The 24,484-nt window shown below is 56.1% G+C and overlaps 1 protein-coding gene across 1 annotated transcript in view; it reads right to left on the bottom strand.

The window, feature by feature from the left end:
* Positions 1-3,150: 3,150 nt before the first annotated feature.
* Positions 3,151-24,484, bottom strand: part of RAB11FIP3 (RAB11 family interacting protein 3) — a gene marked incomplete at its 5' end in the record, with an annotated part of 83,422 nt that continues 62,088 nt past the window's right edge. Inside the window, 11 exons of the mRNA XM_040458692.1 lie at positions 3,151-4,966; positions 5,048-5,188; positions 5,366-5,521; positions 5,764-5,901; positions 6,664-6,745; positions 8,471-8,611; positions 11,490-11,593; positions 12,126-12,219; positions 16,077-16,112; positions 20,322-20,456; positions 22,555-22,704. Of these exons, the coding sequence (XP_040314626.1) occupies positions 4,853-4,966; positions 5,048-5,188; positions 5,366-5,521; positions 5,764-5,901; positions 6,664-6,745; positions 8,471-8,611; positions 11,490-11,593; positions 12,126-12,219; positions 16,077-16,112; positions 20,322-20,456; positions 22,555-22,704 (1,291 nt within the window). The remainder of the gene's footprint in view (positions 4,967-5,047; positions 5,189-5,365; positions 5,522-5,763; positions 5,902-6,663; positions 6,746-8,470; positions 8,612-11,489; positions 11,594-12,125; positions 12,220-16,076; positions 16,113-20,321; positions 20,457-22,554; positions 22,705-24,484) is intronic.

Raw genomic sequence — 24,484 nt, forward strand, 5'->3', positions numbered from 1 at the left:
ACCCGGGGCGCACGCGGCGCTGTGAATCGCGCGAGCGGACTACCGCTCCCACAGGGCCGCGCGGCACCGCCAGGACGGAAGCTCGGGGAGGTGGCCGGTGCGCGACGCAGGCCGGGAGTTGTAGTCCTCGGGTGTTGGCCAACAGCCGCTGCGACCGTCTCCGTCCAGGGGCCCGCCGACTTCCCGGGCCTCCCCGCCCGCCAGCACCGCTGGAGAATGCCAAGACCCGCGCCACGGGCGGCGCTGCGTGTCGGGTCTGGCTCGGAGTGACGGAAGGAAACCTTCCAGAGAGGACTGCGCTGCTGCTCCCAGAATGCCCTGAGCTGGAGGAAGGGGCGGGACTTCCACCCCGCCGGTCTCTGAACTTCAGGCTATGCGTTGCAGGCCCAGGTGTGGTGCTGTGGTTGCTTCCGCGGCTGTCTGGAGGAGCGCCCGACTAGGCCCTGGTCCCTCCGTCTCCATGGGGCCCGCAGACCTCCGTGGCGTCCTCCCAGGGTCTCCCCAGCCCTCTTACCTCCCATCCGCCGCAATTCTCTTTGCAACTTGTCTGCTTCCGCGGGTCCTCTCAAGGCTTCGTGGTCAAAAGCTCCAGTTTTGGTGGGACCGACCTGGGTGGAGACACGGCCTGGGCACTTACAGCGTGACTTGGTCGCATTCCTTCTGTGAGCCTCGGTTTCCTTCTCGGTGAAGGGGGACGAAGTGAGATACCACCCACGGCCTGCTCAGGCTAGTGCCTGACAGGAAGGCCCCTAAACCTGGGAAGCCAGTGTTGCTCCACAGGGGCCTCTAAACACACCCACCCCGCTGCCGCCACCACCATTCACAAAAGAGCTTCCTAGGTCCAGTCTCGACCATTGAGTTCCCTTTGGACAGCTTGAGGTCACCCAACCAGAGGTCACGAAACTGGAGGCCCCTATGCCGCCTAGATGTTCGGACGCAGCAGGACATGGAGTAAAATGTTCACTTGCGGCCGAAGCACAGGGAGGCTGTGGAATGGGGAGCCAGGATGCTGAGGGCAGAGCCCTAAAGACTCGTCGTGTTCAGGGGGCACTTGGGCAGCCTGAGGAGGCACTGGTCATGCAAGAGACGAGAAAAACCAGGCATGTTGGCTAAGAGATTCAGGAAGAGTTACTTGGCTGTGGCTCAATTCTGCCTCCAGATAGGGTAGAGTTGGGTTTTTTTTTTTTTTTTTTAATTGTTTTGGGAGAGACATAGCGTTTGGGGGGGGGTGGAATCCCAAGCAGGCTCTGCAGTGTCAGTGAGGGGCCCAGTGTGGGGCTCAAACTCACAAATCCGAGCCTAAATCAAGAGTCGGACGCTTAACAGACTGAGCCATCCAGGTGTCACACTTAGAATTTAAGTGGAAGCTTGGTTTGTTTCAGTGTCCAGAAAATCTAAGCTAACCTCAGTAGGACCTTCAGGGACAGAGCTCAGTATTCCCAGGAGACCAAGCCCCAGGAAAACCTCTCTCTGACTCTCCACATGCTGCAGCCGGGATGGTGCCCCTCCCTGAGTTCTCTAAGCAGCAAGCTTGTGACTTGCCTGTCCCTAGCTTCCTCCCCCGCATGATGGCTGTGGAATCACAGAAGACAGTCAAGGGCCGAACTCCACAGGTCCCCTTCCCTCCCCTGCCCCTTCCAAAGCACACTGCCTGGGGTGGCTGTGTTTCAACTGGTATCATGTAACTTCCCAACAAGATAAGCAACTGAAATCGAGATTCCTGTCAGCTCACTGCAGAGTTTTTCAGAGCCAGGCCATACACCAGGGGCGGTGGGGGGGGGGGGGGGTGGGAGCGGTTAAGGAGAGAGGAGCATTCCTGCCCTTCCCAGCAAGGGGCCAGGGCCTGTTGTCAAGGTGGAGGAAGCCCAGTCACTACAAGCGGGCCTCAGGAGGAGTTTTCAGGACTGTGGAGTAGCTATGTGTCCAAGGTAAGGGGAGGGAGCTGGAGAAGGGTTGGGAAGGGCCGAACACAAAGAGCCCTGTGACAAAGAGCCATGTGTATCGGTGGGAGGCGTTGGCTCAAGCATCCCTGTGCAGATCCCACGTGTGCCCATGCTGTTCTTGGCTTTGGGACACAGCACTAGACGACATACCCAAAGACCTTCACGGAATGGAGATTCTAGCGGGATTCGGGCACAGGGACCCTCAGTGGTTGTACGCACATGTGGACCAGGGGCAAGTGGGCCACGTGCAGGGTGACAGTCTGCGTCCTCACTGCCCTCCTCACTGCCACCCACACAGGATCCAGGGCTCCCAGGCCTGACCCTGGTGACCCTTTGGAGTCCGGCTGCTGCAGCCCCAGCTGGGGAGGAGTCCTGGGGCCCCTGCTCACCACAGGCCAGACCGTGTCCCCTCCCCATGGCCCTCAGGTTATTGGCCCGGTGGGCCAGCACACCTGGGTTCAAGCCCGTTTGGTGCCTTGCTGGGTGGTTGGGGGTGGGGTCTTTGGTCTTCCCTGGACCTGTCTTTCAGTTTTGTGACTGGCATGCAGGTAGCTTAGTGCGAGGGATGTGGTAAATGCACGGTTTGCCGCTCCTGTGGATACCTGGGCTGGGGAATCGAGTCGGGGGGGTTTGGCCAACAACCCCCACTTCAAATTGGATTTAGTCACTTGCCCATAGAACCTTCTCACTGTCCTTCCCGACTACGGTGGCACTTGAGCTCTCCTCCTCAGCCTGGGCACCCAGCCTGAACTTCTTCCTGATATTCAAGCCAAATCCTGTCGGGACCTATGCTTCCCCTGTGCTTTCAGTTTGGGTATACTGTGTGACCCAACCCCCCCCCCCCCCAGGCCTGTTCTTTATCCGATTACATGTCCCATGGGGACACTAAGGAGCCCCATATCTGCGATGCAACCCCTCAGCCCAGCTTATACTCGGGCTGTGTCCTCCCATGAACACACATGGTCCCCAAAGCCCCATCACATGGCCCCGCCCCAGGAGGGACCCTTGGCTGAGCTCCGCTGGGGGTCCAGACTGGAGGTGCAACCCTGGGGCCTCCAGGAAGGGCCAGCTTGACCAGAAGGTCTCCTGCTGTCTGAGCTCACGTGGCGCAAAGCCTTCAACCCCCAAATACATTGGGGGACCAGGCGAGGCCCATGGCACCCCCCACCCAGCCCTCAGACCCCACGGAGGAAGAAGCCGGCCTCAGTGGGTATAGATAGCTTTAATCTTCGGTGAGAGCGTCCTGGCCTTGCCCTCTAGTGTCCAGGTCACCACTGCTCTGCCTGAAAAATCTTTCTCAAGGGGAAGGAAAGAGGGTCACTGTGCAAGTCCACACCTGGGTGTGTGCATGAAACATCTCCCTGCAACTCATATTTACAGCTACGGTACCGTTGGGTGATGGACAGAAACAGATCCAAGTCTGTGTCACGGGGGCAGGGCTGGGCACGGAAAGCAGAGTTCCAGTATTTATTATCATACATATATATATATATATTTCATGTGTATACACAGATAGTTTTCTCTCTTGGAAGTATTAAAAAATTGATCAACCTTCAATCTATAAAAAATACCTACTCTACATGATAGAAAAATCTCTCCTCCAAGTTTACACTGATTTACACCCAAGGCTTTCCCCAAAATGTACAATACGAGGCAACATCTTAAATCTTAGTGTAGAAGGTGGGCCACATGGAGGATGGAGGGACACAGGGCAATGCGCACACACACACACACACACACACACACACACACACACACACACGCCCTCACATACGCACTTGCACGCAGCAGTGGCCAGTCTGTGTGTGGGGTCTTGACCCACCTGGAGCACCCAGAGGCTCCTGGACAGTGCTCAGGCGCAGGGTGGGGGCAGGCCCAGCAGCCCCCATGGTGGTGCAGTGCCTGGTGGTGGTGGCACAGAGCCAGGCAATGGCTTCCTTGAAGGAACCCACAAGCTGCCAGGAGGGCCTTGCTCTCTGCTCCGGATCTATGTACTTAGAGAACCCGCACCACCCTGCCTCCTCCAAAATGCAGCTCGGGGAAGGATGGCCACTTCAGCGACTTCAAACTCCCAGAGGAAACGTGGTGCCAGACATGTGGACTCTGGCCTGGGAGACCGGGACTTCACCCAGAGCAGCTGAGACGTGCTCAGGGAGGGGAGGGCTCCAGGAGGCCGGGGACCACACCCATGGGGAAGCAGTTTCTCACCACGATGCTGCCACACCTGGAGTCAGAGGGGCCCTGAGACCCACCCTGTGCAGGGAGCATGCTCCATGTGATGGGACTCTCAAGTCCTGATTTTGGAGCAGAGGCTTGGCCCCAGCCCCGTTACTGCAGCAAGGGTTTGGGGCATGGGGACAGCTGCGTGGCCAGCTGCAGAGCCCCTGGGTCTGAAGCTGGACTGCGGTGCCTTCTCTGGATGGGTGGCTGGGCGGAGCAGCTCCAGAGTCACAGCCCCAGGAAAGCCGGGGTCCTGCAGCTCCCGGCCAGAGCCTGATGTTGCACCACCTTGCCTGGCAGTCCTTCCCACGCCACCACGTCTGGTGAGAGGGTCCTGGGGCCTCTGTGCCATCCAGGTGAGGGCCCCTGAGCAGATGCAGATGGCAGTGTCCCGGTGGGGACGAGTCCTTCCTTTCTTCCCTGACAAGTAGGGCAGCAGAGAGGTGTGCCACATGAGAGGGAGCTCGCAGAGGGGTTCGCCTGAGCCGTGCTCCCCACATCTCTGCAGAGAGCAGGCCCAGCCCCACCCTCTCCTGCGTGGGCCCTGGCCCCGGAGCTCCTGTTCCTCTTCCCTGTGCAGACCCTTCTATGCACCCCAGCCCAGCCGCTTGTCTCGGCTGTGTGTGCGCCGTGGCCATCTCCTGGGTGCGGGTGGGGTCCTGGGCCCACCGAGCTGGGCCTTCTTGCCTCTACTTGACCTCCAGGATGGATGGGTTGGTCTCCATGATGGCCACGATGATCCGGTCAATGTAGTCCTGCAGGCGGAAGTTGATCTCCTCCTGCTTCTGAATCGCATCCATGAGCTGTGGGAAGAGCAGCGGTCAGTGCTGGGTTGGTGCATAGACTGTGGCACATCGCGGTGGCCGGGCCTGGATGGGCCTTACCTCATCTCGGGAAACGGAGCTGATCTCCGCAGCCAGGGACTCTGAGAAGGACGTGGAGAAGAGGTTCTTGGCACCCTGGATGCTCAGGTTGATGATCTGCCCGTTGAGCTCATCATTCTGCTCCTTCAGGTTACGGTTATCCTGAATAGGGGACACGACAGGGTCACTCCCGGGGTGGGGGGCCCCCACTAGTGGCTGAGCCCGTACGGGGAGTGGCTGGAGCGGCCTCTGGCTCGGGCACCAGCTCCCTGCGTGCCCCCGCCCCATGCTGGGCTCCTGGAAGCTTCTGCAGGGATATAGGGGTGTGGCTGCCCGCACCTGCTTCAACCTGCGGACCTCCTGCTCCAGCTCGCTCTCGCGGGTGCGGCTGTTGTACTCCTGCAGACCCATGCTGCTGCCCCGGCCCCTCCTCTGCTCGGCCTCCAGCTTGAAGAGCTGCAGGTGCTCCAGCTGCTTGCGCAGGTCCTCGATCAACTGCAGGCAACCACAGGGTGAGCAGGCCTTTGGGCACCCGAGGCAGCAAGTGCCAGCTCAGCCCTCAGCTTCAGAACCTCTGGGTCAGTCCGAGTGGGAGGACGATGCCAGCCACGCTTCCCAAACACCACCTCACGCCCAGCACCACATGGCCGCCAGCTGCAGGTCTCAGGATGTGGAGGGCACAGGCACGGACCCCACGCGGGGACGCAGGTCCCACCCCTACCGGGTGCCACGCTCACCTCCTGGGTTGCCTCCTTGTCCCTCTGGAACTGGTGCCTCTCGTGGCTCAGCCTGTCCCCCAGCTTCCTCCTGTTCTCCTGCTCATCACTGAGCCGCAGGGATAACTCTTCCATCTCATCCAGCAACTTCTGCTTCTCCTGTGGAAATAAGCCTGCCTGCTGCCCCAACCACACAGCTTTCCCGAGTCTTCCGTGGCCCCCGGGCTCAGCCCACAATGGCTGCGTCTCAGCCATCCCATCACCCGGGCATGGTGCTCCTGGGGCAGTGCTGACCCCGAGCACCGCGCCTGCAGGTGCGCCTGGGGTGCTCTTGGCGCAGGGTGTCTGCACAGGCCACAGACACTGTTCCTCAGGCGAGGCAGGGCAGAAAGGATCCATGCAAGAGCAGGATCTGACCCACGGCTGCCCAGAGGGAATAGTTCAGGGGAGTCAGAGCCCAGGTGGTCTTAGATGTTGTCCGGGTTCGGAGCTTCCCAGGGGACATGTGACCGGGAGGGGAGAGGAGGGGAGGAGAGGCTTCTCGAGTGAACAGCTGCAGGACAGGGCACGAGGGGTCCAGCTGGAGTCAGCCCCTGGAGGACATCATCCCTGGATTCGGACCACGGGTTAATCTAAACTGAACTCTTGGATCCGTGAGAAAGCTGGGAAGCCAGGCGGGGACCGAGCTGTCCTTGTCCTCATCATATGGGGCCGGTGGGCCCAGGGTAACAGCTTGCGCTACAGAGCAGCATAGCTTCCTGGCCTCTGGTCACACCCCGTGGCTGGCCGTGTGGCTGCCTCGCTTCAGAGGACCCATGAGGTGCAGAGGGTGGCAGGCCCGTGAGCCGGCTTGGCTGACCGCGTATCCACATGTGACAGGGCTGGGCTCCACCCACTCTGTGCTCCCCACTGACCGCTCACCTCTTCCAAGCGCTCAATGTTGGCCTTCAGACACGGCGTGCAGGACCTTAGCTCTCCGTTCTCCTCATCTAGCTGCTGCAGCCTGGGACACAAGAACAAAGCTGGGACTTCAACCCAGGAAACGTGGCTCCTTGGGGCAAGGGAGACCCAGTGTCTTGGCAGCCCTGCCAGGAGCTGCCTAGGGAGCCACAGAGGCCTCCTCAGATGCTCCGACCCTACGTACCACTCAAGTGCTCTGGGCCCAAGCTTTCCCTTACGCTGGGATAGTTATTAAATACACTTGGGGGGTCAGGGGCTCAGTTGCTGGAGCACCCGAATTTGGGTCATCATCTCACAGTTCACGAGTTCAAGCTCCCATGTCTGGCTCTGTGCTGACAGCTCAGAGCCTGGAGCCTGCTTCTGATTCTGTGTCTCCCTCTCTCTCTGCCCCTCCCCCACTTGTGCTCTGCCTCTCTCTCTCAAAATTAAACATTAAAAAAAATACCCTTGGGGTTGGGGGTACTTTGGGGTTTACAGAAAAGTTGCAGACATGGCGTGGAGTCCCTGTGGGCCTGGCCAGTACTGCTTCCTGCATGGCATCTGCCCATCATGTGGTCACGTGGCGCCTTTACCACAGCCCTGCGGGGTATACTAGTCATCAAACCATGGACTTCGTGTCATCTCCCAATCGTGCCCTCCAGTCTCTGGGCCACACTGCACACGCTGCCTCGTCTGCTTTGTCCCCTGGGGTCTGTGGCAGTCTCCCGGCCTTTCCTGACTTTTCGTGGCCTTGACAGTTCTGAGCAGTTCTGGTCACTTATTTGGTAGTGTCCCTCACGCTGGGTTGATCTGGTGTTTCTTGTGATGAGACGGGTCATTGGGGGGGAGGTGCCCTTCTCGTCACCAGATCGGGTGTCTGAGTCCTCACGACTCCCCGCAGGTGATGCTGACCTGGATCGCCTGGTGAAGGTGTGTTTCCGGGTGTGTCCTGTGTCAGGTGCATTTTCCCGTCCCTTCTCTGTCCTCTGGAAGCCAGAATCTGGGCCCGGCTGAACCCAGAGCAGCACCCCACTGTGTCTACATGCCAGGGGGCCTCGTGTCCAGGTGGCTGGCACAGCCCCGCACGCAGCCCCTCCTGCACCCCTACTCTTAAAAACGCACAGGAGCTCTTCTCCAGTAAAGTCCAATGCACCCCAGCATTAGGAGTGGGGGAGGGACACTCGGGCTGCAGAGCCTGGAAACCCACTCATCTAGTTACACCTGCTGTGTCCTGAATTCGGGAAGTGGCTCCGGCTCAGCTATGAAATGAGCCATCAGATGCCCTCGCTCTCTCTGACCTTGGGGAGGACCTCTGGGGAGCTCTCAGACGGCCTGTTCAAGCATTTCTCCGCTGACGGACACGCGGGCTCTCTCTCCCCAACGCTGTAAGACCCCCGCTCACAGAGACAACCATGCGAGTGTGCCGCATGTCCGGCCTACACCCCACGTGGCGGCTGCTGCTGCTCCCGGGCCTTGACAGGCTGTCTCATGCAGGGCGTGCAAACCCACGCTGTTTTCCCCACTTTTCCTGACTCTTCAAAGGTTCCTACCTCCGGAGCAGCACAAAGGCACTGCGTCAAGTTGTCTGCAAGAGGCCTGGAGTTCTGACTAGGAGAACCCCAACTAGAGACGGACTCAGAAGGACATCCACGTAGGGTCAGTCTTTGAACTGTGACACTGAGCACTTTTACAGCTTTCCTCGCGCGGGCTTTCCCTTTCTCTAACATCGGCTTTATTCTAAGACACCGGATGTGCTGGGAGGGGCAGCCACCGGGGCTGCACGCCCCACCTGGCCTGCAGGCTCTCCACCTCGATGCTGCGCTCCCGCTCCATCCTGCACACGAGCTCCCGGTGCCTCCGCGCCTCCTCCAGCGCCATCTCACAGGCTCTCAGCTCCTGCTCCTTCAGCTGCTCCTCAAGGGCATTGGCTCTGTGAAGGCGAAGGGAAGGAGGGGCAGCAGAGAAAGAGAGACGACCCCACCCCCCAACAGCTCTGGTCAAGGATGGTTCTGAAGGAGGGGTCGTATCCCCCAGACAGCCTCGGCCTCCCATGCCCGCACCCGGGGCCTCGAGATGGTGGCAAAGTTGTGACAGCAGGGACGGTCTCCAGCGCTCTCGGGAAGCTCGCTCGGCGTGTGGCCAGGAGACCCTCCCAGGGGCACAAGCCCACCAGGTGTCCGCCCCCGGGAGCACCCTGCACGGACACTGTAGGCTGAGCACCCAGGTCACCCATGGGAGAGGCACGGGTGGGTGTTAGCAGTAACCTGAGACAAAGGAAACGTGCACATGGGGGCCCTGACCCCGGCACCTTCCCAGACCACCACGCCCACGTGCAGGAAGCAGGGAATGCCCATCCCAGAGAGAAGGGCTCAGGGCCCTGCTCATGGAGCCCACATCCACAAGCTGTCGATGCACACAGGGCTTCTCAACCTCCTCGGGGTGCCTCACACGTAAGAGTGAACGGAGAGCCCAAGATCACCAGACACCATGGGAAAGGTGTTGACACAAAGTGGCCAAAGCAAACAGAGAAAAAGGACCTCATGCAGGAGAAAGCCCTGTAACCCAGGCCTCAGAGCAAAGACACTGCTTCCAGGAAACAGGAACAGGACACCAGAAGGGAATTTACAAAGTGATTCTCAGAAATTAAAAACATGAGAAGAAAAAATTTTAAATTCAACAGGAGAGCTGAAGAAGAAAAACAAGGATATTAGAATTTTAAAAGACGGAAATGACAAAGAGAATAGAAAAGTAAAGAAAATGAGAAAGTCCAGAAGGTCTAACGTTAGATTAACAGAAGTTCAGACAAATACGAAAATGGAACAAGCCGTGCAGAGAAATAATTCTAGAAACCTTCCCAAAGCGGAGGCACAGCTTCCAAATTTAAAGGTTGGAAACCACGTGCCAGCACAGGAAACGAGACCCTTCCGGCATCCAGGCAGAGAACTCAGACCCCACAGAGGGCAGGAAGAACAGGAGCGCCAGGCTTGCAGTCACAGTGTGGTCAGAAGGCCCAGAGCCTGCCTGCCAGGTCCCGGACACCCCTGCTTTGGAACAACTCCAGACCCAGTCACACTGGCAGCGGACACGCACATTGCAGACACACGAGGCCTCACAGAACCTGCTTCTCTCCGCCCGCCCCAGGTGATCATCCGGGGTGGTGATCCAGAAAGTACGAAGCTGAGCACCAGAACCTGCGTGGGGTGGGGTCGCTGGGACGGCGGGAAAGGCAGCAGAAGCATGCTGTTTTTAGGAGAGCTCAGGCAACACCTAAAGAAATACCACAGGTTTGGACGTGGCAAGCCCCGGGGCACAGCACGTGGACTTTCCACTCCATACGTGGATAACTGATAAGTGTCATCAGATCAAATGAAGCCTCACCGGTCAGCTTGAGAAATGAGTGCGGTGGCCCATCCACGTCCCTCTGGACGCGAACAAGGAGGGAGAACACGTGCCTCCAGAGATGTGGCAGATGCTCTGTGCAGCACTGGAACCAAGCCCCTCCACGAGCGTGCCGACCCCACCCAGCTCTGCGGCAAGGCCACGGGCAGACCCTCCCGTGAGAGCCTGGAGGGCGTGCAGCTGCCTAGCCCAGGCCCTCGACTACGTAGGGAACCTGTTTCTACTGTTAAAGTGACATACGGAGTACGTGTGCAGTAACACGACTCGTTCTAATTCTCAGCATCCAAAGAGGAGACCGGAGGACGGGTGGGGAAGGTCAGTGCCTTCCAGGATGAACATATCACGGCAGGGGCCAAGCATCCCCTGGAGCCGTGAGTGCACGTGGGCCTGTGTCCTGCCATCGGGGGCACTCACAACACCTACTCAGAGGAGCCTGAGATCACAGAATGTGTGGCAGAGCCAGGCTCAGGCCCGGGCCCAGGTCCAGGCCGCCCGGTGAGGAAAGAGCCTCCAGCCTTCCCCCCGCCTCCAGGGCCTCCCCACACTGTCTCGTCCCCACAATGCTGTTTGTGTCCCCGTGACACCCAGCTGCATGCAGGCACAGCCCAGGAAGCTGACGCTCCTGGGCCGAACTCATATGCTGCAGGAGACGTGTCTTCCCTTATACTGGGCGTGAGGCTACATGGCAGGAGTGGTTCCAAAATGCAGACCAAACAACGGTGGGGGAGGTCAGCGCGGATGCCCGGCTGAGCCAGACTGTGCATCCCGTCTGCCGGTGGCTCCCGCTCTCCTCCCGTCCCTGCAAGAGCCCGCGTGCTCCAGGGTGGGTCCAGCCCCCCGGTGCAGGAGCTCTGGAGGCCCTACCCTTCCTGGCCCCGCTGGCTGGCTCTGACGATGGCCTGTGCCTCAGTGTCCTCGCCTGCGAGATGGCACATTAGGTGGCATCTGCCTCACAGGACACGGTAGAGGGGACGATACGGGTGTACCAAGCACAGCAACAGTCACAGAGCAGCAAGCCCATCTCCAGGCATATCTGGGCCAGGACAGGTTCTCGGAAGCAGGGACACACATCGGGGACCCTACCAGAGAGTTCCATGACTCTCCACACGCGACCTCCGCCTCTGCCAGCCTCTCCTGGACACTCTGCGCAGGCAGCTTGGGTGCTGGCCGCCATACTTCTGAGACGTGAGCCGGTGCCTCCCTTTGGTCTCCCCTGGGGCCGGACACACGCCGGGGGCGGGGGCAGCACTAAGTGGGAACCGCGCTCGGGAGGCCGCTGGCACCATCCCCTGACCGGGCTCCCGGTGGCTGGTGGAGGGGCACTTCCATGTGTGAGCCACATCGTGGCAGCAAGGGGGTTGCGGGGTCACACGCGGACAGGCAGCCAGGGCCACGGACGCCCTCCTCACCTGTGCACGAGCTGGAGGTTCTCCTGCCGCAGCCGGCTGTGCTGCTCCCCGCTGGCAGCCGTGTCCTTCTCCAGCTCCGACACCCGTTTCTCCAGGAAGACGACCTCGGGAGTGACAATAGGGGCTTCAGAATCAGGAGGCGGTGTCCACTGGGTGGGACCGAGGTCCGTCCAGCTCACGGAGAAAGCAAGCAGGGACCCGGGAAGAGCTGAGGGTATTGTGCCACTCCTCCTCATTTCTGGCTGAGCTGGCCCTTGAGAAACTTGGGGTTGCTTCCACAGCATGGCTGTCCTGCCCCAAGGAACCCCCCACACGGACTCTCTGGGAACTCTGACTCCACACGTTGTCTGGCTCTGTGGTCACCACCCTGAAACCTCGAGCACCCCCAGATTCTGCCTCCAGGAGTCAGGGGAACAGAGTCCCTGCGCGTCGGTGCAGCCAGATGGGCCCACAGACAGATACGGCTGACAACCGGCCTCTCCATGCACAACGGGAAACGCTCCTTCCACTGCAGTCACTGGGGCCTCTGATGAGGCTGGCACCCCCCCACCCCAGCATGGCCTGCATCCCAAGGCGGCAGCACCGTCGCATATCCTCAGACCTGGCTGTGCCATCTGCAGGTGGTCCAGGGCCTACCTTATCAGCAATGTCCTCTTCCATGCCCTCCACGGGGTCTGGGGCAGGGTCCTGTAGGGCCTCCACGGTCAGGGCCCCTGACTGGTGCAGGTACCTGTGGAGAAGAAACAATAGCCCAGTCCAGAAAAGGTCCTTCAGCAGAGCACAGCAAGGAAAAGTCACTAGCTCTATAAACATGAGCATCTGTTGGGCTGAACACCAGAAGCCAGCACCACGGGCCCAGGCTTCCACCAAAGGGGGTCCCGGCAGGACACAGCCACCCAAGGGCCACAGGATAGCCCCGCTGCTCTTTGGAACCTGACGTCCTGGCCGCCTTCCTGGGAAGCTAATGGATGAGGGTACTTTGTCCTCGGGTAATAAAACACGACTTCATTCCTCTCTCTGATATGAACTAATCTCCTCTCGGCCACAGGCCCGTGAAACATTAATTCGGGATCATACCTTCTGCATGCGGCATCACCCACATGCACTCTTGCTACCTGGTTTTCAAACACACTCCTTACGTGGCAGTAACAGCAAGAGACCAGGGGTCTCTTTCAGGGCCGCGCGTGGAGTTTCTCCTGGGGTCAAGCTTGGGAAGACGCGCAGACGCAAGCACCCCTGCGGCCACAGCCCCGCACTGTGGACCACGCCAGGTGGACCTGTAGAAGTGCCCTCAGTACCCTCAGAGGTCCTCCTTCGTTCCCCAGCCACTGGCGCCCTAGCAGGTGCTCAGCAAACTATGTTCACAGTCACCCCAGAGGCAGTCTCGCTGGCTACGGTGACACTGTATCAGCTTAATTTACCTGCACTTAAAACTCTCACACCATTTGCACAGAGTCCCGGCAGCAAGTCTACCCACGCTGACCCAGGCTCCAGACTCAGTAGCCTGATGCTCAGAGCTGTGTGGCCTTGAGAAAGCCACTTACCTCTCTGAGCCTTACTCTCCTATAAAATGGGGATCACGAGCTATTACGAGGTGTAAATGAGGCTGTATAAATAAACAGCTCCTTTTAAGGACACAACACAGGATAAGAATTCAATAAAATGCTATTAAAAACTACACTGAAGATTTCTATGTTATCAAAGGCATGAAATTCTATTTCGTTTTTAGCACTGAGCTGATACATTCCTTAAATCTTTTTCCAGATATGTTCTAAGGGGAACAAAAAAGGAGGACATCTTCACCCCTGGGGATCAGAAGTCCAGCGGAGGTGTCCTGGGTGGGACACTGAGCACCTTTCTGTGGATTTCATCTGATTCCCTGAAGGGTGCTAAACCCAAAGGGCCATCCTGTTTTTGTCCAACTGCTGTGTTTAAATACCCCTCCATGACTTTGGCCCCAACATGGGTTCCTAATATGTGGCCTCACCGTGTGGCCCCTTTAGGCCTTGTTTATCTAAATCCACCACCACGCAGGAGACCCACCAGGAGAGGGGGCTGTGGGAGATGCCTGATGCACCCCAAGGGTGCCTTCTGTGCATGGCAGCCGTCAGCCCTATGGCCATCCCGCTGGTGCTGCCCCGTCCTGAGGTCGGCTGTGCTGTGTGCGGGTTCCTCCGGGTCCTTGTACGCACACTGACCCCAGAACCACTTCCATCTAGGCCAGGCACACAGCCAGGTCTCAGAGGCCAGAGCTGGAGGTTCCAAACCACACGGTCCAGTGCCACATGCAAAGGGTTGAGACAACGTGAACAGCGAAAGCACCTGTGACTGAGTTTTCCTTTGAATTCTAGTGGTGGTTTGAAGCGTAAAATGGCAGATTAAAATTGTGTGTGCGTGTGTGCGTCTGCGTGTGTAGACTGTAAATATGCTGTTTGTGAACAAACTATAAACAGTCGCAGACTAGACTTTTTCATACCAAATGGTATCTGTGAAGGAAAGATCAAATTCTCAGAGGGTATTTCGAAGGAGCAGGCAGAGAGAGACTAAGAGCTGAGGTAGCACGGGCCCAGGGACCCCAGGGCCTGTCCACATCCTGGATGCAGGAGGCTGGGGGGAGAGCTTTTACCTTCTTTCCGGTCACCATCTGTAGGCCGTCTGGGGTGGAACATGGTGGGGAGGAGGAAAGCAATGTCAAACTTGTAACAAACGTGTAGTTTGGACTACACATTATGTTCCCTGGAGTCTCGATGCTCCTCTACAAGGGGGTTGGTGAGAACAAGTGCAGAAAAGGGTTGACAACCTTCACCTCTGCTTCCACTAAACCCCTAAGACACCAGAAAAAGAAACACAGGGGGTTCCCACGCCAAGGGCAAAGAAGAGACTAGGCCGTACCAGAGAAAAGGTGCCCACGCTGGAAGTGGGTAGGAGGGCTGCGGCCAGCCAGGGAGGCGCTGGCAGCCAGCCCGTCGCTCTGGAGAACCCAGGGAGGCCCAGCACCTGAGACCACACAGGAGTGGCTCCAAACCACACCCTTACAGAGGAGGAGAGCCGCACACACGGGCCCAACACAGATCCCCTTCCGGGACACCAGCCGGCCCGAGGCCTATCCACACCACACATGGGCCAGAGGCCACCTGCCAGCTGTAAGCAACCACAGCAGCACGGACAGCAGCAGCCCCAGTTGTGAGGGAAAAGTCTCTAGAAAGATGGCCCGGACCAGGACGTGGGGAAGAGACACGGAGAAAACGCTGTGGCTGTCACAGGAGGATCCAGAGCAGAGGCACACAGGGCAGCAAGGAGGTTCCAGAGGGAGGATGGGGGATGGATGAAGCTATCCAACAGCCTAAGAAAGGTCCACGGGACCAAGGGGTGGAGACTCCCAGACCTAAACGGTCTATCGTTCTGTCCAGCATAATTAATAGGAAGGACTCATGAAACTTATCACAAAGTTTCTAAACTTCAGGGATAGAGAAAACACCTGAAAATTCAGCTTCCAGGGAGAAAGCTGCGAAGAAAACGTGAAAGCCTCAGGGCCCTGGCAGCAGCCCTAGCGCTGGGAGGTACTGCGCGGTGTGTGCACAGCTCCTCAGAGGAGGGGCTCCCAACCTCAAATTCTGTATGAAGTCACACACGGGAGTCAAGTATCCAGCAAGGTCTCAAAAATGTATCTCCTGGACACCTCTTTTCTCAAGAAGCTACAAGATATGCTGAACAAAAAACATGTAGATAAAAGAAAGGAGATGGGTTCAGGGAGCAGCATGACCCCAGCCCTGAAACACACACTTAGCGCAGGCTGGGGACCACAGTGCTACTGCCCACAGCCGTGGTGCCCATGCAGAGGGCAGAGGCCCTAGCTGGGCAGGGGAGGCAGGGGTGCGGCGAGAAGGTGAGGCAAGTGGCAATATCACAGCCATCACTGAGTCCAGAAGCGGCGACTTGTCGGAGAAAGGAAGTAAATGAGCATTCCATGGCTTCCTGGGAGAAACGCTGGCATCAGACAAGCCCGGTGAAAACTGGTGAGCCAGCCCTGGGGGGCACAGGGTACTTGTGCATGCTGCCACCTCTTACGCAGGAAGCCGACAGGCAGACCCAAAGTTGGGAGGTGGAGAAATGGCCACAAGAGTGTGTTCTTCAGAAACTCGGCATTTGGCTTGCCTCCACCCTCTTCTCACCTTGGAGAGCCAGCGTGGGCGTGAAGGGCAGAGCATCTGAAGGAGGCCGACCCAGACCAGGACTCCGCAATGACCATCGCGGATAACACCGTGGGCTACCTTACAGCAGACATGACATGTGGGGATGCCAAGGGCCACCTGAGGACATTTCTGCGAAGACTTGGTAAGACGGGCACAATGCCGGAAGCTTTCAGCACAAACCTCCCTGTCACAAACCAGGGTCTGATCGTGGCGTGGCGGTGGAAACTTTCACAACCCATCCCCAAGAATTATGTTCAGTCCCAAACCATGAGAGGTGACTTCCAAAAGTTTTAAAAACTTATCTTGGAAGATACTATTTTCTAAACACGTTTTAAAGAGCTATGGTTAATGATACATTTCTGAACATCTCCGTAAATAACCAAGGGTCTCCTACCTTGCCACCTTCCTGCTGGAGAGCCGCTTCGCTGGACTGTGCAAAATCAAAATAAACAGGAAAATCGTGTCAGAGAACAGGGAGGAAGGGGAGGAAACAGGAAATTCAGGCTGAAGAGATACGGGGATGGGGCATGTTCACAAGCATGCAGCACCCGCCGAGACCAGCGCCATACACAGAAAGGCCTGCTCAGCAAAACACTCAGGGACACAGGGGACAGTCCCAGGGCCTCGCCAAGTCACGTTTTCCCACTCCCAGAGGTCCCAGATGGAGCCGCGACCAGACCTTAGCTCCGAGGCCGAGCCCAGCACCACACCCACCGGTGGGCTGCACGAGTGCCACGTGCCAAACGCTTACCCTCCAATCACTTGGCCGTCAGAGGCCCCACATGAAATGTGACGTAAGCCTGTTTGTGACAGGAAAGTTCGGACTCGAACTTTAACTCAGGCACTGAAACCTCATGTGCCTGGGCAGTGATCTGGAAGCCCTTCCCATTGCCGCCTTGGGACCCATCGTCTGGCTGACAGAATCCTCTGAGGTGGCAAAAAAGGCCAAACTTACCTTACCTCTCATTTCTGAAGTCCGAGTTTTATTTTCAAATGTAACTGCTAAGCTACCGGCCTCAGCCCACGAGAAGACACACGCCCTCTTCCAACACAAGGACAACCCTCGTCTCCCACGCCAGGAACCAGACCCATGGCGTCTCCCTTCGGCTTGCTCATCTGAGACACGCCTGCGATTCCCGCACAGTTCGGGCAGAAAAACCTACACTGTGTCAGTTACCAATTTACGGCTGCCCACTTCCAGACTCTTCCTCCCCACTTATTCTGTGGAAAAGGATCGGGGCGGTTTTCCCAGTGTTCCTTTGCCGTGCTCTGCCAGCAGAGGGTGCTGGAGAGGGCCCTCGTGGGAGGGTCCCCATGTGTCCTCGGCTACACCTAGCTTCTGAGAGACACTGGTGGGGCTCACCCCAGATCCTGCCTGGCAGCTTCCCCAGGGGCCAGCGCCTCCCCGGGCAGTTCTGTCATGGAGCGCCTCCGGTACAGGCCGGAGGGCAGATTTCCATCAACTTCTAGAAGGTAAATTCCCAGCAAATTCCACTGGTGTGCCGTCAGGGTGACACCCGCCGCCTGGCCTCTTCACAGCTGCTGTTCCCGCGGGGCCCTCATCACTCCGTCCCTTTGGGGCTACTCACTCATCACACTCCTCACGCCCACTCCTGTGTGTCCCCTCTCCTGGCAGGGCCCCGACTCACACCACGTATGTCACCCTAATATCCTGTGGACTCCCTGAGGCTGATGGGGCAAGACAGACTCGGTTTACTTATTCAGGGGCTGCACTGCCAGTCCAGTTTTGAGGTTTATAATTTGTAAATAGACCTTATTACTCTTAACTTCTTCTTAGTATTCTTCTTAATTTCTACAAAATGAATTGTTTTCATACAGGCTGTAAGTACCTGGAAAGTATGATCACTGTGGGCACATTCCGAGGTTCACTGGGTAGAAAATATAAATGACATCAAAGCTTCCAAACACAGTTGGGACTAAATCACCTTTCATCATCCACAAACCATAACCAAATACATTTATTTTGAGACAATTTCTTGGAAACCAACAAGCAAGATTTAGATCTCCTTAACTTCAGTGTTCAGGACAACTTTCCTGACAGTTGCGTCTTGATGAGAATAACAATTTTAATGGCTCACGAACCCACCGTGGTAGGGTCTTTCTCAGGGAATGGCTCAGACTGGACAGAAGGCCCCACTGGACTTGCCGGCCACACTTAGCCACATCCCAGACTCCCCCTCTCAAAAGTGGACCCTAAGAGAGGCGACCCTGGCCGTTATGCGGCAGGTTCTCAACACGGCAAAAGATCACTTCTGCATCAAAAGTCTTCAGAAATGAGAGATGAGACACGTCTTCATGCTTACTCTCAAGAACAGAGATGGCATTCCTGTACTCAAACCCACTTAGCAGGACAGCAGTCTCCATTTGGGAAAGACAGGTGACCCCGCACCAGTCGGGTGGAGGGACCTTCCCGGAGCACTGAACACCCAGCTAACCACATACAAGAAAAGAAGACTAGTTTTCCCTACGGAAGAGCCCAGTGGGTCTTTGAAATCCCTAGTTGCCACAGTTCCCCCAAGTCTCCCTGGAAGGCTAGGTTCTCATCGGTACTGCTGGGACCTCCTCCCAGACTCCCCTCTGAGGCTTCCGACTGGCCACAAAGAACCTTCTCTACCCAACTGGGCATTTGCTGGATTGCAGTCTGTGTGGTGAGTACTGCACAGAACGTAAGAAAAAGGGGCGAAGACATCAGATGTCCTGAGCTGGAACTGGAGGCCAGTCAGGAGCACAGCAGGGCTCTCAGCCACAGGGACCCACCAGGAAGACCGAGCTGCCCTGGGCTGAGGCCCTAAGGGGGCAGGCTCCTCAAGACAGAGGAGGAATTTTTAGAAGACTACTCCAGGGGCGCCTGGGTGGCGCAGTCGGTTAGGCGTCCGACTTCAGCTCAGGTCACGATCTCGCGGTCCCTGAGTTCGAGCCCCGCGTCGGGCTCTGGGCTGATGGCTCAGAGCCTGGAGCCTGCTTCTGATTCTGTGTCTCCCTCTCTCTCTGCCCCTCCCCCATTCATGCTCTGTCTCTCTCTGTCTCAAAAATAAATTTAAAAAACGTTAAAAAAAAAAAAAAAAGACCACTCTAAACAGGCTGAAGCTGTCAGGATGGCTTGCCCTTCTGCCACATTTTACGTAACCTCCCACCAGCCATGTCCCCTCTTTTTCAGACAGCCACTTGAGATTGCCGCCTGGGAGCCCACACCACTGACCAGCACAAACCATCCCTTCCTGCCCAGTGTGAGAGCTCTTTGTGGGTCATTCACCAACTCTGCTGGCCTGGGGCCTAAATCAACAATATGCTCCATGGACGTCAATATGGGCAAGCTACTCAAACAAGTTTTCTTTAACTGGAGGGTGTGAAGTTGTGGGGATCCAGCAAAAGGAACGGTCTCCTTCTGGAGCCCCAACCTGAGTAGGGCTGGGTACAGATGGCTGAGAGGGAGGCTAACACTCTGACACAAACCAGAACTGGGAGACGGGGAGGAGGGACAGACCGGGGATGACCAAGGCCAGGGAGCAGCAGGCACATGCTGGGTCCCGGCTGCTTATTATTTTTTTTTTTTAATTTTTTTTCAACGTTTTTTATTTTATTTTTTGGGACAGAGAGAGACAGAGCATGAACGGGGGAGGGGCAGAGAGAGAGGGAGACACAGAATCGGAAACAGGCTCCAGGCTCCGAGCCATCAGCCCAGAGCCCGACGCGGGGCTCGAACTCACGGACCGCGAGATCGTGACCTGGCTGAAGTCGGACGCTTAACCGACTGCGCCACCCAGGCGCCCCGCGGCTGCTTATTTTAAAAACAGGGTAGCAAAGTTGGCACCCTGGGTGTAGAGATTACTTAAAAATAAAAATCTTAAGGGCACTTGGGTGGCTCGGTCGGTTCAGCATCTGACTCGTGACCTCAGCTCAGGTCATGATCTCATGGTTTGTGGGTTCAAGCCCCACACGGGCTCTGTGCTGGCAGTGTGGAGCCTGCTTGGGATTCTCTCTCCCCCTCTCTCTGCCTCTCTCCTGCTTGAGTGCATGTGTTCACTCTCTCTCACAATAAACTAACAAACGTTTTTTAAAGTATATTTAAAAAAATAAAAAAACTTTACAGAAACAACATATAGAGGGAAAAAAAACCCAACAACATAAAGTAATAAGTTCAAGGAAGAGCTCACTAGATGTAAACATATACTCCTGAAAGCTGTTACGAATTTGTTTTTTTTAAAGACCAAATCTCACTTTAAATTTCCCTAAGCTCTTTCATGTGACTCCCAGTTAAAGAAACCTTTTAGTAAAATGAAACATGTATCTCTTTCCGGGTGCAGACTCTCTTTCCTAAGTTGGGTTCCCTCTCCCAGGACACACAGCATGGGAAGGGAGTCTCCTCCCCTGGGAACAGAAGCAGTGGCTCAGGCTGCAGCACACACCCAGGGTGGCACATGCACAGGGCGAGGAGGGCAGACACTCCGCACATGCAGGGTTGGGGGGGGGGGGGGCCCGGGGAGGGGTCCTGCCTCCGGGCTGCGGTTCGGCCCAGCCGAGAGAGCAGCGCCTCCAGCCAGACCCACTGGCAGGAGCTGTGGGTAACTGCAGTCTCCCTCCCACTTGAACAGAGCAAGGCCAGGCACTAGTCAGTTACCTATTCTTTTCAAGATCGTTCAGGCGAGCAGAAAGATCCTCAAGGCGGTTGATTTGTTTGTGGCACTGGCTACAGTAAAACTCAAAAGCCTCATCAGTGAGGATGCTGTGCAGCTTTGCGGCAAGCGGATCAGTGCTAGAAAGACGAGAAGTGTCAGTTCAGAAGACAGCGAGGACCCGTCAGGTTATCTGTGACCCCACAGAGGGGCTGGACAAAAGCACTGTGTCAGGCTATGGAACATTCTGGCTCTTGCTTTTAGACTGCTGTGAGCCCACCTCCCTCAAGCGTCACCTCTAGGACCGGTGGTGACACACACCAGCTGGCCACACATCTGCTCCTTCCTGGTCAGGTGCTCAGAGGAAATAGGGTAGCCCATGGGCTTCATTGTAAAACACAAACTCTTCTTTAACAAGAAGCGAAATGACTGGAGATGCTGCTGCCTTGTCCTTTGTCAAAAACACACCAGTGTGAGAGCAAAGCACACGTCTCCAGGCGGGGCTTAACTTACTGTACTGCAGCTCCTTTACTCGCTGCTCTAAAGCCCACCAGTGTCAGAATTATGCATGGATGATGATCACCAACAATTCTGTCATTTTTAAGGCCTTCATTAAAAACTCAGGATTCAGGGGCACCTAGGTAGCTCCAGTAGGTTGAGCGTCTGAGTCTTGACTTTGGCTGAGATCATGATGCCACGGTCCTAAGACTGAGCGTCGGGCTCTGTGCTGAGCATGGAGCCTGCTTGGGGTTCTCTCTCCCTCTCTCTGTGCTCCCGCCCTGTACATGCACCCGTTCTCTTTCTTAAAAATAAATTAATTGGCTAAATAAAATAACTCAAGATTCTGTTTTCCTCCCTGTGATCTAATTTAAATGGACTTTCACAGCACTGGCGGGACACCCACTACAGGAAGATGAAAGCAGGAAGGCAGTGATGTCCTTGAGACATTAGGACCTGCTGGCTTTTGGAAGCTGGTTTGGAAGTTCCACGTGAAGACAGGCTGAAGGGAAATATTAGTGGTAGCGCAGAAGTTACACCTGAGACAGAAAATAGTGAAAAGGCTGGCTGGGAGGCACAGACGAGCAGACCAGAAAGACTCCCCAACTAGACAGACACGGGGTTAGCAGCGTCCAGTCCTTGGCCTCTGCCTCACACCACCACGAACACGCACGTGGAAAGAAAAGCTGCTAAAACCACGCACATATTTCGCTCACACCAACTCCCAGAGGCTCGCCACAGAGGCCCTCTCCCGGGCCGCAGGTCCTCTGGGCCAGGGCAACGGTCTCGGCAAAAGAAGGGCCTCACGGTTGCAGGTTCAGAGATACTCGGCTTCCGCTGTCGGCAAATAGAGAGGGTTTGAGGAACCTGGCGCCAAGCGGATCCGCGACTGGCGCAGAGCAGCCGCTGAGCCAGGCGGGACCTCGCCGGCACAGGCAGGCACGTCCTCAGATGGGCCAGTCACCAGCAAAAGACTGCCAGGTTCACAGGCCCCTTGTTTGGACACACGCGGAGCCCTGAGAGAGAGGTGGGCTGGAGAGGCTCTACTCCATGAGCGAAGGTCTCACCCTTTAGACCTAGCACCTCGGCCTACTCATGCAGAACGTTCCAGACAATTTGGGCATGAATCCAAAGAATCACTTGCGATGTTAAAGCCCCCGCAGAGGCTGATCAAAGGGTACAAACGTGCAGCTGCAAGAGGAGTAAGGTTTAAGGCTCGAACATAGAACATGGTAACTACACGGTATCATGTACTTGAAATCGCTGAGTAGACCGTAAATGTTCTCTCTCACACACACGTGTACGCACGGATACATACACGTATGTTCTCACACACATGTACACGCGGACACACAGGTGTTTTCTCTCACACGGGCACACAGATATATGATGTACATGTGGTCTCTCTCACATGTGTACATGCATGTGCATGTTCCCACACATGTACACGCGATGGTCTTCCACACGTGTGTACACATGGACACACATATACATGCTCTCTCATGCGTGTATGCCAATACATGCATACATGTTCTCTTACACACGCACACGTGGTCTCACACATGTGTGCACGGAAACACACACATGGTCTCTCATGTGTTCATACGGATAGTCACACATTCATGTTCTCCCACATATGTGCACACATGCACACATGTTCTCTGACATACATACATGCACACGTTCCCTCACACACGTGCACACACACACACATGCCAGGGCAGTGCAGGGCTGCATTACCTGGGGGTGAGGAAAGCGGGGTCTCTGCAGTCATGCTCCCCATTGCAGAGGGTCTCCAGGGACAGCTCTGCCTCACTGCCCTCACCATAGTCCTCAAAATGCTCCTCGCCACCTATCACCGTGACGACGGACTGGCTGTGCAGGTGGGATCTGCAAAGGCAACACAAAAGCAGCGCACTGTGACTGGTGGCTCCAGAACCGATGTTGTGATGGCACCTTCCAGCAGAGATGTGCTACTAGCCACAGGCTTGGGTTCAAACATTGTAGTAGCCACATTAGAAAGAAATAAATGAACAGGTGAGATTGATTTTAACAATATATTTTAACATATCCCAAATATCATCATTTCAGAAGCAAGACTCTTTATTCTTTATTCTGTAACAAGTATTCGAAACCGGGAGTTCACCGTACACTTCAGCGCGTCTCCTGCAAATGCACCTGTGCCCCTACCGGCAGCTGCTGTCTTCACACAGCTGCTGGAGAGTGTGCGCGCAGACGTCTGCTGGGATGTGGAGTTCAGAACAGCAGGATTCCAAGCAGGGAAGGTGAAGGGTTTGCTAGCACCCATCCTTCTGAGAGAGAGGTCACTCCTGCACACCCGCTTTCCAGAGCTTCCGGAGCACTAGGTGCCCCGGCACTGCCGGAGGCTGGCAGAAGCCGAGCCAGTGCTGGGAGGCCCAGCGCTTCACCAGGGACGACAGGAAACAGCTGTGGCTCCACCAGCACCTCCACCAGGGCTGGATTAAGCTCATCACCACTAACGGGCACACGAATCTGAGAGCTGCCCCTTTCCAAAGGGGAAAGGGGCCTCGGGGAACCAAGTGAGGGTCTCACAGGCAGAGTCAGGGACAGAAATGGGTCCCTGTGCATGCCCCCAAGACCATCACGGCTGCTCAACCCTTGGAGCACGCGCCCACTGCCAACCCAGAAATGCACGTGCCCACAGAGCAGTCCTGAAGCCACTCAGGACAAATCCCGTGGTCTTACACACACTCGCTTTCAGGAACAAGGAAACCTGAGTAAACTGAGATGGGGATGATCTCACTTCTCATCATCCTGAGGCATATACATAAATGCATTGAAATTCAGATACACTGGGGCGCCTGGGTGGCGCAGTCGGTTAAGCGTCTGACTTCAGCCAGGTCATGATCTCACGGTCCGTGAGTTCGAGCCCCGCGTCGGGCTCTGGGCTGATGGCTCAGAGCCTGGAGCCTGTTTCCGATTCTGTGTCTCCCTCTCTCTCTGCCCCTCCCCCGTTCATGCTCTGTCTCTCTCTGTCCCAAAAATAAATAAATGTTGAAAAAAAAAATTTTTTTTAAAGAAATTCAGATACATGGACAGAGATACTATATTCAAAGACTGAAGATCTGACAACGTGAAGATGTTGATTCTCCCCAAATTCATCTATAATGAACACAACCCTAACCCAAATCCCAGCGAATGCCTCTGTCCTGAAACCAACAAGCTGATTCTAAAACCCACATGGAAAGGCCAAAGGGCCAAAAGGCACCAACACAGCCTTGCAGCCTTGAAGAACAAGGCTGGAGGACTTACACAGACAGTACAATCTACAACACGCTGGAGTCCAAGACTATGTGGTACTGATCTGAGAATGGACAGAACAGAGTGCACAGTCCAGACACAGCTCCACACACTCAGCCACCTCACCTCGCAGGACCAAGGTGACACCAGACAGTGAGGGAAGGAGGAATCTTTTCAAAACTGAGGCTGAATTGAATGGATACCCATTTGGGAGATGACCCCTATCTCACACCACACACAAAAAGTCAGTTATGGGGAGATTACAGATCTGAACACAGAGGTGAAACAAAGTAAACATCATAGTTGTGTGAAGTAAGCAAAGCTTTCTTTTTTTTTTTTTTTAAATGTTTGTTTTGAGAGAGAGACAGAGAACGAGCACGAATGGGGG

This window comes from Herpailurus yagouaroundi, unplaced genomic scaffold (assembly GCF_014898765.1).
Source record: "Herpailurus yagouaroundi ecotype Mexico unplaced genomic scaffold, PumYag 222, whole genome shotgun sequence".
Classification (NCBI taxonomy): Eukaryota; Metazoa; Chordata; class Mammalia; order Carnivora; family Felidae; genus Herpailurus; species Herpailurus yagouaroundi.